This window comes from Leptodactylus fuscus, chromosome 3 (assembly GCF_031893055.1).
Source record: "Leptodactylus fuscus isolate aLepFus1 chromosome 3, aLepFus1.hap2, whole genome shotgun sequence".
Classification (NCBI taxonomy): domain Eukaryota; kingdom Metazoa; phylum Chordata; class Amphibia; order Anura; family Leptodactylidae; genus Leptodactylus; species Leptodactylus fuscus.
The window spans coordinates 108,421,086-108,434,720 of record NC_134267.1 but is presented as its reverse complement, the minus strand read 5'-3'; the positions used below and the strand labels follow the sequence as shown (position 1 = coordinate 108,434,720).

The following is a 13,635-nucleotide window of genomic DNA, read 5'->3' as shown; positions in this document are numbered from 1 at the left end:
GAAGGGTTTTCATGTAAACATTGCAAATTGCTGACATGTGAATAGAACTGTTGTCATTCCTTCCTATGTCTTTTTACAATTGTTACCGGTATTTATGAGTCATGTGTATGTGTTTGGAAGTGAGAGAATAGACAGACTCTCTTGGTTATGAGAGATATTGATGGAACATAGGGTGTGCCAGTGTGACACATGATCATAAATATCACCTTGACCTTACAACAGACTTGAAGCTGCAATGGTTGGTGTAGATTTCTGGAGAATAAAAGCGTTTTTACCCAGGTTGACCTGGTAGGTAATCGGCTAGAACAGACATTCCTAGGAGCATTTGTTCCTGATCATATCATTGGTATTGTATGAGTCCTATGAATTCCTATTCCTATGAATGCTTGTCATGATAGTAGCACCTCCAGATATAATATTTGTACTCTTATATTTCAGCTTAGCAAATTGATATGGCTCCACTAAATCCCTGATCTTACATGGCCTGATATCAGATACTAGTGGTTCTATAACTACTTAAGGGTTACCTGCATTTTCATGAAAAGTTGAAATTATTGCAGAGTTTCACAGGGAATTCTTTTCTCTGATTGTCTTCATACAGGGTATCCTATCTGTTTTTCTGCTGCTAATAGCCCCGTTATAGCTGCAGCACATTTTACTTTTGAGCATTAATAATAATAATAATAATAATAATACATTTTATTTATATAGCGCCAACATATTCCGCAGCGCTGTACAATTTGTAGGGTTCAAATCCAGACAGAAAGATACATTACAAAGAAAATAATTTCACACAATGGGACTGAGGGCCCTGCTCGCAAGAGCTTACAATCTATAAGGTAGAGGGGGTGACACAAGAGGTAGCAGGGGTGGCATTGCTTATACAGAGGTCAGACACTTTTATAATAGAGGTGACTGTCATTGCATAAACATAAGACTTTATGAGCAGTTGACAGTCGTGTCCTGTAACATGTGGATGGTGCTTGGACAGATAAAGTTATCCTTAGATTACATCATATCATGTGGGGAAGTGTGGGAGCGGAGACAGAGGAGGGTTAATGGTTTACGTTAGACATTGTGATAGGCCTGTCTGAAAAGATGCGTCTTTAGTTTGCGTTTGAAACTGTAGAAATTGGGAGTTAATCTGATTGTCCGGGGTAGAGCATTCCAGAGAAGTGGTGCAGCTCGGGAGAAGTCTTGTATACGAGCGTGGGAGGTTCTGATAATAGAGGATGTAAGTGTTAGGTCATTGAGTGAGCGGAGAGCACGGGTTGGGCGGTAGACAGAGTTGAGGGAGGAAATGTAGGGAGGGGCGGTATTATGGAGAGCTTTGTGGATGAGTGTGATAACTTTATATTTTATTCTATAATGAATAGGCAGCCAGTGTAGTGACTGGCACAGACCAGAGGCATCGCTGTAGTGTCTAGCCTGATAGACGAGTCTGGTCGCTGCATTCAGAATAGATTGTAGAGGAGAGAGTTTAGTGAGGGGAAGACCGATTAGTAAGGAGTTACAGTAGTCAAGGCGAGAATGAATCAGAGAGACAATAAGTGTCTTTAGTGTATCTCTGGTAAGGAAAGGGCGTATTCTGGAGATGTTTTTGAGGTGGAGGTGACATGAACGTGCGAGTGATTCAATATGAGGGGTGAAGGAAAGGTCTGCATCAAACATGACCCCGAGGCAGCGGGCCTGCTGCCTAGGAGTTATAGTAAGGCCTGAGACTGCAATGGATATATCAGGGACAGATCTATTAGATGGTGGAAACAGTAGTAGCTCAGTCTTGGAGAGATTTAGTTTCAGATAGAGTGAGGACATGATATTTGAGACAGCAGAGAGACAGTTGCTGGTGTTCTGTATGAGTGCAGGGGTGATGTCCCGGGAAGATGTATATAATTGGGTGTCATCAGCATAAAGATGGTACCTGAAGCCAAATCTGGCGATGGTTTGTCCAATGGGGGCTGTGTAGAGAGAAAAGAGCAGGGGGCTTAGGACCGAGCCCTGAGGAACCCCAACAGCAAGGGAAAGCGGGGAGGAAACAGAGCCCGCAAATGATACACTGAAAGTGCGGTCTGAGAGATAAGAGGAGAACCAGGAGAGCGCAGTGTCATTGAGGCCAACTGAGCGGAGCATAGTGAGGAGGAGATGATGGTCAACAGTGTCAAAGGCTGCAGAGAGGTCCAGTAGAATAAGAAGAGCATTTACAATACAGAGAAGTCTTCCGCCACCCTTTTCCATTACTACTATTACTGGGTTACTTAGCTTTAATTCTGCTGCCAGGAGTTAGGGCTTGTTCACATGGGAGGCGGTGGAGCGGATTTTGGCACTGAGAGTGACGCGGGGAGCCGCGCCACTCTTGAGTCAAAACCCGCCTGCCACGACCGTCGTGGTCACGGCTTCCCCCTCCGGAGTCGGCTCAAATGAATGAGGTTGCTGCTGCCAGGCAGAAGCCGCGGCTCAGGGAGCCGCCTGAAGAAAGGGCAGCTCGCTTCTTTTTTCCACTAGCGGCGACATGCCGCTAGCGGAAAAAAGAACGCTAGCGGTCTCCATAGACCTCCATTGTATGGAGGTGGATTTTTAGGTGAAATCCGATGTCAAAACCTGCCTCCTTGCCCCCGTGTGAACTAGCCCTTACTGTAAAATAGCAAACAAATAGCTGATAAATGCACAAGTAACCATGGTATAGAAGAACCAAGAGCACTGTACTGTAAATACAGACCCTGAAGTTAAATAGATCCCTGAGAAGACACAGAAGAGAAATTTGAGCCCCAGGAAAGCTACTTACTGTCTGTGAGTAGCAACAACACAAACAGAAGTAGATACAAGTATATAGTAGCATTTTCTTAGGTTCACATTAGCATCTGGCTTTCCGTCAGTCGGGTCCCCATGCAGACCCGAATGACAGAGGACACATCCACTAAAAAAGCAGTTACCTACAGACCTATAATAGGGTCGCTGGGTGTCCATTGGGTGCAGGACTTCTCTCTTTGACGATTTTAAGCAGAATCTGCGGCAGAGTCTCCTACGGGGACTCCAATGCAGATGTAACCTAGCATTAGATTATGAGTTGTGAGAACTTGCAGGATTCTGTGAGTCCAGTGAACAAAGAAATCTGTCGCGGACGAGTGGGGGCCGTGAGGAAAACCAGCACTTCCCTTCTACATTCACTGTGTGATGAGACTAGTCCCTCCACTCACTGTATGGAACTTCCCTAGTAACGGGATGAACTGACAAATGTCTAGAATGGAGGCATCTAGTGGCAGGAACTTTATAGAGGGACTTCAAGCAGAAAACAGCAAGATTTTTACATAAAGTGCATTACATTTTGGTCCAGACACAGATGCTATATTAAATTAATCTAAAAATTTGAGGACCATTTATCTGAATAGATTTGCTTATTTTTTTAATAAAGAGGTTATACAAAATTAGAAAAAACATGTCCATGTGCTGTGGTTGAAATTGCAGCTCACCTTGTGTGGAATGAAGGGGATGGGCTGTATTAACACACAACTTGTGCACAGGTGTGGTGCTGTTTTTAGAAGGAAGCAAGCTTGTTTTTTCAGGTGCCCATACAATCCCTTTACGCTAGGTTCTCAATAGCGTTTGGATTTCCGTCCTTCATTTCCGCATGGGGACCCAAAAAGCTCTATCCATTTAAAAACCTACAGACCCCATAAACTATAATGGGGTCCGCCAGGTTTCCACTGATATTATACTGAAATCAGTGAAGAGAAAAGTTCTCTTTGCACGACTTTACTGTCCACCGATTTAAGCAGAATGTGGGACCTGCAGCTCACTCAGAGCAAGGAGATAGGTACATAGTGTGGACCTCGGGAAGTAGTCTACTGAGGAACTCTTCCCATGAGGCTCAGAAGTGAGCACAAAGCCTTATTCAATTGTTTATGTATTACATATTTTCAAGCTAGTTATGGCACTATCCGGACAGATCTTACCACTATATATGCAATGTATACACTAAATAATGAAGCCAAGACCAACATCTGCAATGAGTTTGTATCTTCTCTCCATGTTCGCATGGGTTTCCGCTGGGTACTCAGGTTTCTTCCCACACATTTCAAATACATACTGATAGGGTATTTAGATTATGAGTCTCATGCCTGGTTCACATCTGTGTTTGGTAATCCGTTCGGGGTGTCCGCATGGTAGGTAGTCCTTAAATCTGGCAAAAATGTCACTGAATAAGGCTATATTCACATGACAGCGAAAACTAGCTGTGTGATATCGTTTGTTTTTATTTATTTATTTTTTTAATGGATGTCACACGGAAGCATTAATTTCACAGTGAATGGGGGCTATAGTTTTCATGGATCCCTCCATATACTGAAATGAAAATGGATGTTCACATTATTGTGTGAATAAGGTCTTGTTGTTTGTTTATATTGTGGGGGGATTGAATTAGATAATTTTGTCCAACTTCTCAGGTTATACAGTAGATGTTTACTTATTGTGCAGGTAGCCATAAGAATTGAAGACATGAACTAGTGTGAACAGGTTCTAAACTAGTCAAACTGTTTAAATGACGTGTTTAGAAAATTATTTCAGATTGCTTCAGTGTAAACCTTATTATATCTGGATGTGGAATAATAGAAATTTAAATATAAATATAAAAACTCCATAAAATACATTGTAAATGTATTCAAAATTTTAAATGTACATTTATTAGAAGTTTACTAGGGAAGAGCAGATAAATTAAATTTGTGGTATTGGTTACGTACATTTTATCTTTTGACCCTGTGAATATTTTACATCCCAAGTGTTCTTTTGCTTCTCAAGTAAATCTTGAAGTGCTTTTTCATCTAAAATGTAAAGCAGAATTCCATTAAAAACATAAAGTCTTGTGTAATCTATCATCTTTACATACCGGGCAGACCTATGTCTGTCTCACAAACAATGGACCATTTAGCCCGCCTTGCACACGACCGTATGAATTGTCAGTATGCTATCATTTCTTTGGGCCCATACATGTGATTGTGAATTACTTTGTCACGTGTGCGGGCCAACAGTCCGGGCCACAAAATATGGAACAGGTCCTATTCCTATACTATCTTGCGGCCCTGCTTTTTGTGGCTCCTAGTATATGAAAGAGGGGCGTGGAAGCACAGGCGGCACACTGCCACCAGAATCCCATCCACTTTTCAGGTATTGTAAATCGTGGCATATTCACAATGTGGGGCCCCGGCCTAAGGTCTTACTCACATTTCCTCTATTAATGGACATATGCTATCCGTGTTACTCATTCCTTTGGATTTTGTGTTATATCAGTCTTTCACTTAAAACATCAACCCTTTTTTTTTTCTTTTAAGTAATTTCTATCATTCTCGTGTACTGTCCAAGATTTTCACGGCCCCATACTCTTCAGTGGGTCTTTTTAGTTCGCAAAACAGACCAAAATACTACATGCCTCCAATTCTTTGAAAACGGATGTCTGCATTGCCCATTAACAGTCAATGTGCCCACGTTCTGTTTGTAGTTAAAATGGACAGCAGGCAATCATTAAAAATGGAAATGTGATTAAGAGTAGGTTCATTATTAGAGGACTGGTGTCTGCCTGCATCGACTCTCATGTTAAAAAATGTTGGAAGATTTCTTCTGTCATGTTTTTTACTTTTTTAATGGGAGAAAAAGCTCATTTAGAACGGGCCCCACAGGCCAGAATGGCCATGGGAAAAATTGCAGCGTTATGCAGTACTTGCAAAGTGGATGGGATTCATTTCGAATCCCATGCCCACCTTGCGGTTAAAACCGGCGTGTTTTTAGAAATCGCAGCATGTCAATTATATCTACAGAAACGCCGACAGCTTTCCCATAAATATAATGCTAACAGAAAGTCCACAGATGAAAACTCCATGACCTTTCTGTTCAAAGCGCTGCCAGAACCGTCATGCGTTCCCGATGCAGCTTTTCCCTGCTTTAGCACTCCGGAACGTCCAATGGGACCTTAGGCTAAGGCCCCATGTTGCGGAAACGCAGCTTCTTTTGTTGTGTTTTTTTGAGCCAAAGTCAAGAATGGCTCCAAAAGGAATGGGAAACATATAGGAAGCTCTTATACTTCTCCCTCCTGCTCATTCCACTCCTGACTTTGGCTCAAAAAACTGCAACAAAAAAGTTGCCTGACAGCTGAGAGTAACAAACATTCACAACAATTGTGTGAACATCCCTTAGGCCTAAGTCAGATCCATGGGGATCTACACTACTTGGTTAATGGAGCTGCAGCTTCTTTGGTAAAACATTGTGAGATTGTGGTTTCTCGAATCATATTCATAACATTTGTTATTTCCAGAATTTCTCAGTAGTGCAGTCTCTGGTTTTGCTCCTATACTTCAAGTGATTATAACTATAGATATGTTTTTGTTGTTGCTTTTTTCTTCTTTTTTACGATGGTGTCATTAAACATATTAAATGTTCCTTTATGGTCCTATTTATCGTTACACAAAGTAAACTATTGACATACCTGAAGACATTACTGGCTCTTTCTTTTATGTAAGAATCATACAAAAACTATAAATGGCTTGTAGTTTATGCCAGAATTGAATGTGCGACTGTGTAGAATGGAATGTTCTCAAAAGCTCTCCAGCGGGCACAGAACGCAAACAGCTGTTGAGGTCCTGAATTGCAGACTCCTTACCAGCTCCTTCATATGTTTACACTACACTGTGGAGTTTAGAGGTCCTGGAAAGCAGAGACTCGCACAGTATTTAACTTTGTGTGCTCCCATTTTTGGCCGTAGTTGGATTTTACTGATGTGCCACATACCCACAAATACAGTGCGTTTTCACAGCAAATTATATATTCACATAATAACTTTATTATATTGTAGTCTCCACACTATACGTCGTTTCTTTTAGTAACTGTTGCCCTTGAGGATGAAAGGAAAGATGTCTGCAGAAGTGTAGCCCTTTGGTTCACTTGGAAAGAATCTCTATTGTGGTCAGTTTATGCTCCCTGCATAGTAACTGGAAACCATGGCTGTAACTGGAAGTCATATTTTCATGCCAGTTCCCACAGATGTAACATTTAGGGTGGTTTAACATCATAGCAAGTTTAGGAACAATGCCACTTTTTTTCTTGATGTTTTTACTGTGTTTTTTCCAGCAAGAATGCCATAACCAAACGTTAGCTATAAGACTATAGAGAATTTGTGGTTTACGTGGCATTGGGCGTATATTGGCTCCATAGCATTTCTAGAAAACATAGAATGCTCTAAGTTTAGACTTCTTCTCCAGCGTTTTCTCAAATGCTTCTCTCCAGGAAAAAAAAACTGCTAAAAATGTGTGATCAGAAAAAGGTGCAAAAAATGCAAGACCAAACAGGTGGTATGAAAAATTTTGTATGAAGGAAGGCTAAGACTAGGTGGTAATAAGTCTTTGACTTTGTGTGACTTGCTGTTGTGTGTGGGCTGAAGCCACATGTTGTGGAAACACTGAATTTTTGTCCATTGCACAAACAGAGCAGAAAAATACGTCGCCTTTTAGGGGAAAGAGATTTTAACCCTTAAGTACTATCATAATGATATGTCTATGATAGTGGTATATGATAGACACCATGATATTACTTAAGGGTTAAATAAAATGTCAATCATTTTGCTGGGAGTGTAAGGCTGAGTTCACACTGAGTTTTTTGGTCAGGAATCCACCTCAAAATCAGCCTCCAAAAAAAGCCTTCCAATAGAACTCTGTTGGGGAAACTCCGTGTGAACTCAGCCTTACACTTCCAGCAAAATGATTGACGTTTTATTTAACCCTTAAGTACTATCATGGTGTCTATCATACACCACTACCATAGACATATCATTATGATAGTACTTAAAGAGGACCTTTCACCACTTTTGGGCACATGCAGTGTTATATACTGCCAGAAAGCCGACAGTGCGCTGAGTTCAGCGCACTGTCGGCTTTCCCGATCTGTGCCCGGTGTAAAGAGCTTACAGTGCCGGTACCGTAGTGCTCTATGGTCAGAAGGGCGTTTCTGACCATTAGCCAGAGACGTCCTTCTGCCTCGTGGCGCCAATCACGCTGTGCTGTGGAGCGGGGAGGAACTCCCCCCTCCCGCTCCTGATAATGCTCGTCTATGGACGAGCTGTGTGAGCAGAGGGAGGGGGCGTTCCTCCCGGCTCCACAGCACAGCGGGATAGGCGCCGCGAGGCAGAAGGACGTCTCTGGCTAATGGTCAGAAACGCCCTTCTGACCATAGAGCACTACGGTACCGGCACCGTAAGCTCTTTACACCGGGCACAGATCGGGACAGCCGACAGTGCGCTGAATTCAGCGCACTGTCAGCTTTCCAGCAGTATATAACACTGCATGTGCCCAGAAGTGGTGAAAGGTCCTCTTTAAGGGTTAATCTCTTTCCCACATTGCGGGAAATGAAAGTGCTGCAGGAAGCATAGCATGCAAAAAGCTTTATATGGGTAAGGCTAAAAAGCAAAATACAGTGGAAAAGCGGTGAAGAATGCAAGGCTTTTGAGATTGAATTTTCTGCAGCATTATTTTCATCAGTGGGTTTTTGCTGCAGTTTGCTATATGTGGCCACAGGTCACAATTACACAAGACTTGCATTGCAGTCTATGATAGCAAAGTTGCCTGTGACCTGTAACCAAACTCCATCAAATTAAATACTTTGCAGTGGTCGCAGACAGTTTTTTGATGCAGTGTTGCTTGATACCTGTTCCCATATTCCCATATGGCTCTACTCTAAAGAGATCCTTGAGCTGAGACTGAGGAGATTGTGGTAGAATAGTTCTCCGAATTCTTCTCCAGATACCTTGACTTTATAGAAGCTGCTGTATGGACATTCTGCTGTAAAACACACTGGAGGGTCTTATACCCACCAATACTAACATACATTATATCTGCATTCAGATGAATCATTTTAGACGGCTGAATTGTTTTTGTTTCTCGATAATTTTCAGCCGTGAGGAGATTACGTAGATGTTCTTGTCAGTTAACATAAAGCTTAACAGCTGTTGACAATGACCACAATGCAGATCTGGCTAAAGCTGTCAGGCTGTAAAATTGCACTGCTGTGCCTCATTGTGCACCCAGTCAGAAGGTAAAGACAGGTGAACAGCTTGTTAAAGAGCCCCTGCACACACTGAAATGGGATTGGTTGTAAGCCGTGACTTTCTCATCTTCTGAGACAGGACATTTCTGATTTTGCTAAGTTATAAAGTACTATGTACACAAAATAAGCAACTTAAAGCCGGGCCCCACATTGCAAAATCCAACAGTATATGGTGTGTGTGAACAGGGAAAGCTTGCTTTTGAGCTAAGTTTGGCCAGTATAGGTTGATATATGTGTTTTTGCTATGTAGCTGGCCGGGGCTCAAAGTAGCGGGAACACTGCAGCAAATAAAGCAGCATGTACCTGCAAAGTAGATGGGATTCTGACTCATCCCATCTACACATTGCAGAAAAAAATCTGCAGTGGAAGTGCTGCATTTTGAAAAAAAAAAAATGTGTCTGTAAATCACAGCATGTCAGTTATTCCTATGGAAACATTGGTGCAAAAACTCAGGAAAACTCTGTGGACTTACTGTAAAAAGCGGTTTGGGAAAAACCGCAATGCTACGTGGCTCGGTACGTGGGGCCTTAGCCTAAAGTAGTATGGTGGAGTGCACTTTTCTATACAGGGGTATTTAGCTTTTAAAGCAAACACATAAACCATGCAGTATTATGTCTTTTATCATAGGAACCTATAACAAGTTATATAGCATATGGGGTCGGTATAGGTCAAATTCCCAAAAAATGTAGTGTGAACACACCTTTATTGGTAATTGTCTTTCTGTGCTACTTGGTTGACTGTAAGTCATTGTAAAAAAAACAAAACAAAAAAAACAGTAATTTACCTGTTGTGTTTTTTTTTTTATTTTGTATTATGTATATGTCGTACAACAAGCTGTATCGGTCAGATCCTTGTTTATACAGCAGAAAAGATAAGTGTTAGTGTCTTCCTTTCTCTTGGTGACTTTGAAAATGTCCTGCTATAATGTACTGAAGGTGATGGACTAAGACAGTGATTATTGAATGAAAGGATAATGATTACCCCGAAGAGTCACCCATCAAAGATAGTGGAGGAGATTATGACAAATACATTCACCCAAGGGGAACCATAGGCATGAAGAAAATAGCTTCTGCAATTTGTTCAAGATATTAGAAGCTATTTATGTATTCACTTGCTTTATCTGTACCTATCTAACTTGTCCTTTCTTCCTTCTTTTCTCAGAATTCAATACGACATAATTTGTCGCTGCACAGCAGATTTATTCGAGTTCAGAACGAGGGCACCGGAAAAAGCTCTTGGTGGATGATCAATCCAGAAGGGGGAAAAGGTGGCAAGGCACCCAGGCGGCGTGCCGTGTCTATGGACAACAGTAACAAATACACTAAGAGCCGGGGTAGAGCAGCAAAGAAAAAAGCATCCATGCAGGTGGCCCAGGATGCTACTGATGATAGTCCTTCACAGCTTAAGTGGCCGGGGAGCCCAACATCGCGCAGCAGTGATGAGCTGGATGCTTGGACAGATTTCCGCTCTCGTACAAACTCTAATGCCAGCACGATAAGTGGTCGGTTATCTCCAATTCCAGCTACCACTGAACTAGATGATGTTCAGGACGACGACTCTCCTATATCCCCCATGTTATATAGTCCTGGCAGTATGTCTCCATCCCTAAGTAAACCATCCACAGTAGAGTTGCCAAGGATTACAGATATGGCTGGAACCATGAACTTAAATGATGGTCTAACAGATAACCTTATGGACGATTTGCTGGATGACATTTCCATTACTTCTCAGCAGCCATCTCCTGGTGTGGGCATGCAGAGAAGTTCCAGCTTTACCTATGGCACTAAGGGCTCAAGCCTAAGCTCTCCATCCAGTAGCTTCAATAACACAAGTAGCTTCAATTTTCCTTTGACCTCCCTGCGTCAATCACCAATGCAAACCATACAAGAGAACAAACAAGCAACATTTTCTTCCATAAATCATTACAGTAACCAGTCTCTGCAGGACCTTCTTACCACTGACTCACTTAGCCATAGTGATGTATTAATGACACAGTCTGACCCACTTATGTCCCAAGCCAGTACTGCAGTCACTGCTCAGAATTCCCGTAGAAATATCATTTTGAGGAACGACCCAATGATGTCTTTTGCAGCCCCATCAAACCAAGGTGGAGGTTTGGTTAATCAAAACTTGCTTCACCACCAGCAGCAGTCCCACAGCTCATTTCTTGGTGGCAGCCGTGCCTTGTCAAACAGCATAAATAATATTGGTTTAAATGACAGCAACAACTTGGAGTCGTCCAAACACCAGCAGCAGTCCTCAGTCACTCATTCTATGCAAGCCCTTTCAGATTCGCTCTCAGGGTCCTTGTACTCCACAGGCATGAACCTTCCGGTGCATGAAAAGTTCCCAACTGATTTGGACCTGGAAATTTTTAATGGGAGCTTGGAATGTGATATGGAAACTATCATTCGAAATGAACTCATGGATGCAGATGGGCTGGATTTTAACTTTGACTCCCTCATCTCGGCACAGAATGTCAGCCTAGCTGTGGGAAACTTCACAGGTGCTAAGCAGACATCCTCACAAAGTTGGGTACCAGGTTGATGAAAGTGATTGAAGAGCAACCTTGTCAGGTCAGTCATGTCTGTGAAATTAGTTTCAGCAATAAATGTCTATACTTGGCTATAACTTCCACATGATCAAATGTTATTTTCACCTTGAAAGCTTTCAGCTAAATTGAACTTGTAAGATTACCAAATTAAAAATAGAATTTGCATGTAACACCATCATCTGACATATCTCTGCTCATTACCATCATTCTGTAATGATGATTTTGAAGAAAACAACTTTCTTCTGCACAGGTACTTTGCTCTTTTCACTGTCTGCACAAACATTCTGTTGCTCACACTAAGGGTAAGTTCACACATAGTTTTTGGTCAGGATTTTGAGGCCGTATCTGCCTCAAAATCCTGACCAAAAAGACGGCTCCATTCAAATCAATGGGAACCGCTCAGGACTTTTTTCCGGGAGCTGTTTCTTCCGGCTCCCTGAAAAAAGAAACGAGGTGCTCATTCTTCAGGCCAAGTCGCCTCACGATTCAGCCTGAAGACACTCCCTTCTCCAGATTAGGCCCAATCATTGGGCCTAATCCGGAGCGGAGTGCACGGCTGGACTCCGTTGCAGCACACCGCTTTCAGTCGCAGCTACCCGACTTTTGGTCCACCTCAGGTTCCAGACCAAAAATCGTCGTGTGAACTTACCCTTAAGTTCACACCTGCATTCAGGTTTCCATTCTTCGAGTCCACTTTGGGACATGAAGAACAGAAACCCACTCTGCTTAAAAAGTGGATACCTGTGGACTATAATGGGGTCCGCCCAGTTTCCACCCAAAAAATGTGGAAAGAAAATTCTTGCTTGCAGGGCTTTTCTCTCTGCGTTTTTTTTGTTTGGGGACAGAAACCATGAGTGTAGATCAGGCACAGGTGTTTTTCAGCGCTGAAATTCCACACCAAATTCACCACCATTTTCCTCCACGTGAATGGACCCTAAAAGGAGAGCGCAGAATTTAGGCTACACACTATTTTTCTATACAGTGAGTGCGGCCATTTTGTTGGAAAGAATCACACAAATAACTGACAGTATGCAATAGATATGAACAGTAGTACCACTAGTACTAGCAGTAACAATACCAGCAGTTGTGTACAGACAATCATACCAGCCGGCTGTACATCACTAGCTCACAGTGACAACAATACAAAGCAGTACAGCTACCCAGGGACATTCACCAAATTGTTGAATGGTAAATATGTATAGTTTCTCATACTTACAGTTAGGGCCAGAAATATTTGGACAGTGACACAAGTTTTGTTATTTTAGCTGTTTACTAAAACATGTTCAGAAATACAATTGTATATATAATATGGGCTGAAAGTGCACACTCCCAGCTGCAATATGAGAGTTTCCACATCCAAATCGGAGAAAGGGTTTAGGAATCATAGCTCTGTAATGCATAGCCTCCTCTTTTTCAAGGGACCAAAAGTAATTGGACAATGGACTCTAAGGGCTGCAATTAACTCTGAAGACGTCTCCCTCGTAAACCTGTAATCAATGAAGTAGTTAAAAGGTCTGGGGTTGATTCCAGGTGTGTGGTTTTGCATTTGGAAGCTGTTGCTGTGACCAGACAACATGCGGTCAAAGGAACTCTCAATTGAGGTGAAGCAGAACATCCTTAGGCTGAAAAAAAAGAAAAAATCCATCAGAGAGATAGCAGACATGCTTGGAGTAGCAAAATCAATAGTCGGGTACATTCTAAGAAAAAAGGAATTGACTGGTGAGCTTGGGAACTCAAAAAGGCCTGGGCGTCCACGGATGACAACAGTGGTGGATGATCGCCGCATACTTTCTTTGGTCAAGAAGAACCCGTTCACAACATCAACTGAAGTCCAGAACAATCTCAGTGAAGTAGGTGTATCTGTCTCTAAGTCAACAGTAAAGAGAAGACTCCATGAAAGTAAATACAAAGGGTTCACATCTAGATGCAAACCATTCATCAATTCCAAAAATAGACAGGCCAGAGTTAAATTTGCTGAAAAACACCTCAAGAAGCCAGCTCAG

At 42.2% G+C, this 13,635-nt stretch overlaps 1 protein-coding gene across 1 annotated transcript in view; it reads left to right on the top strand.

The window, feature by feature from the left end:
- The window catches only part of FOXO3 (forkhead box O3), a 74,694-nt gene that overhangs the window by 45,386 nt on the left and 15,673 nt on the right, over positions 1 to 13,635 (top strand). The window contains exon 2 of the mRNA XM_075268139.1: positions 10,240 to 11,654. Within this exon, the coding sequence (XP_075124240.1) occupies positions 10,240 to 11,625 (1,386 nt within the window). The 3' untranslated portion in view covers positions 11,626 to 11,654. The remainder of the gene's footprint in view (positions 1 to 10,239; positions 11,655 to 13,635) is intronic.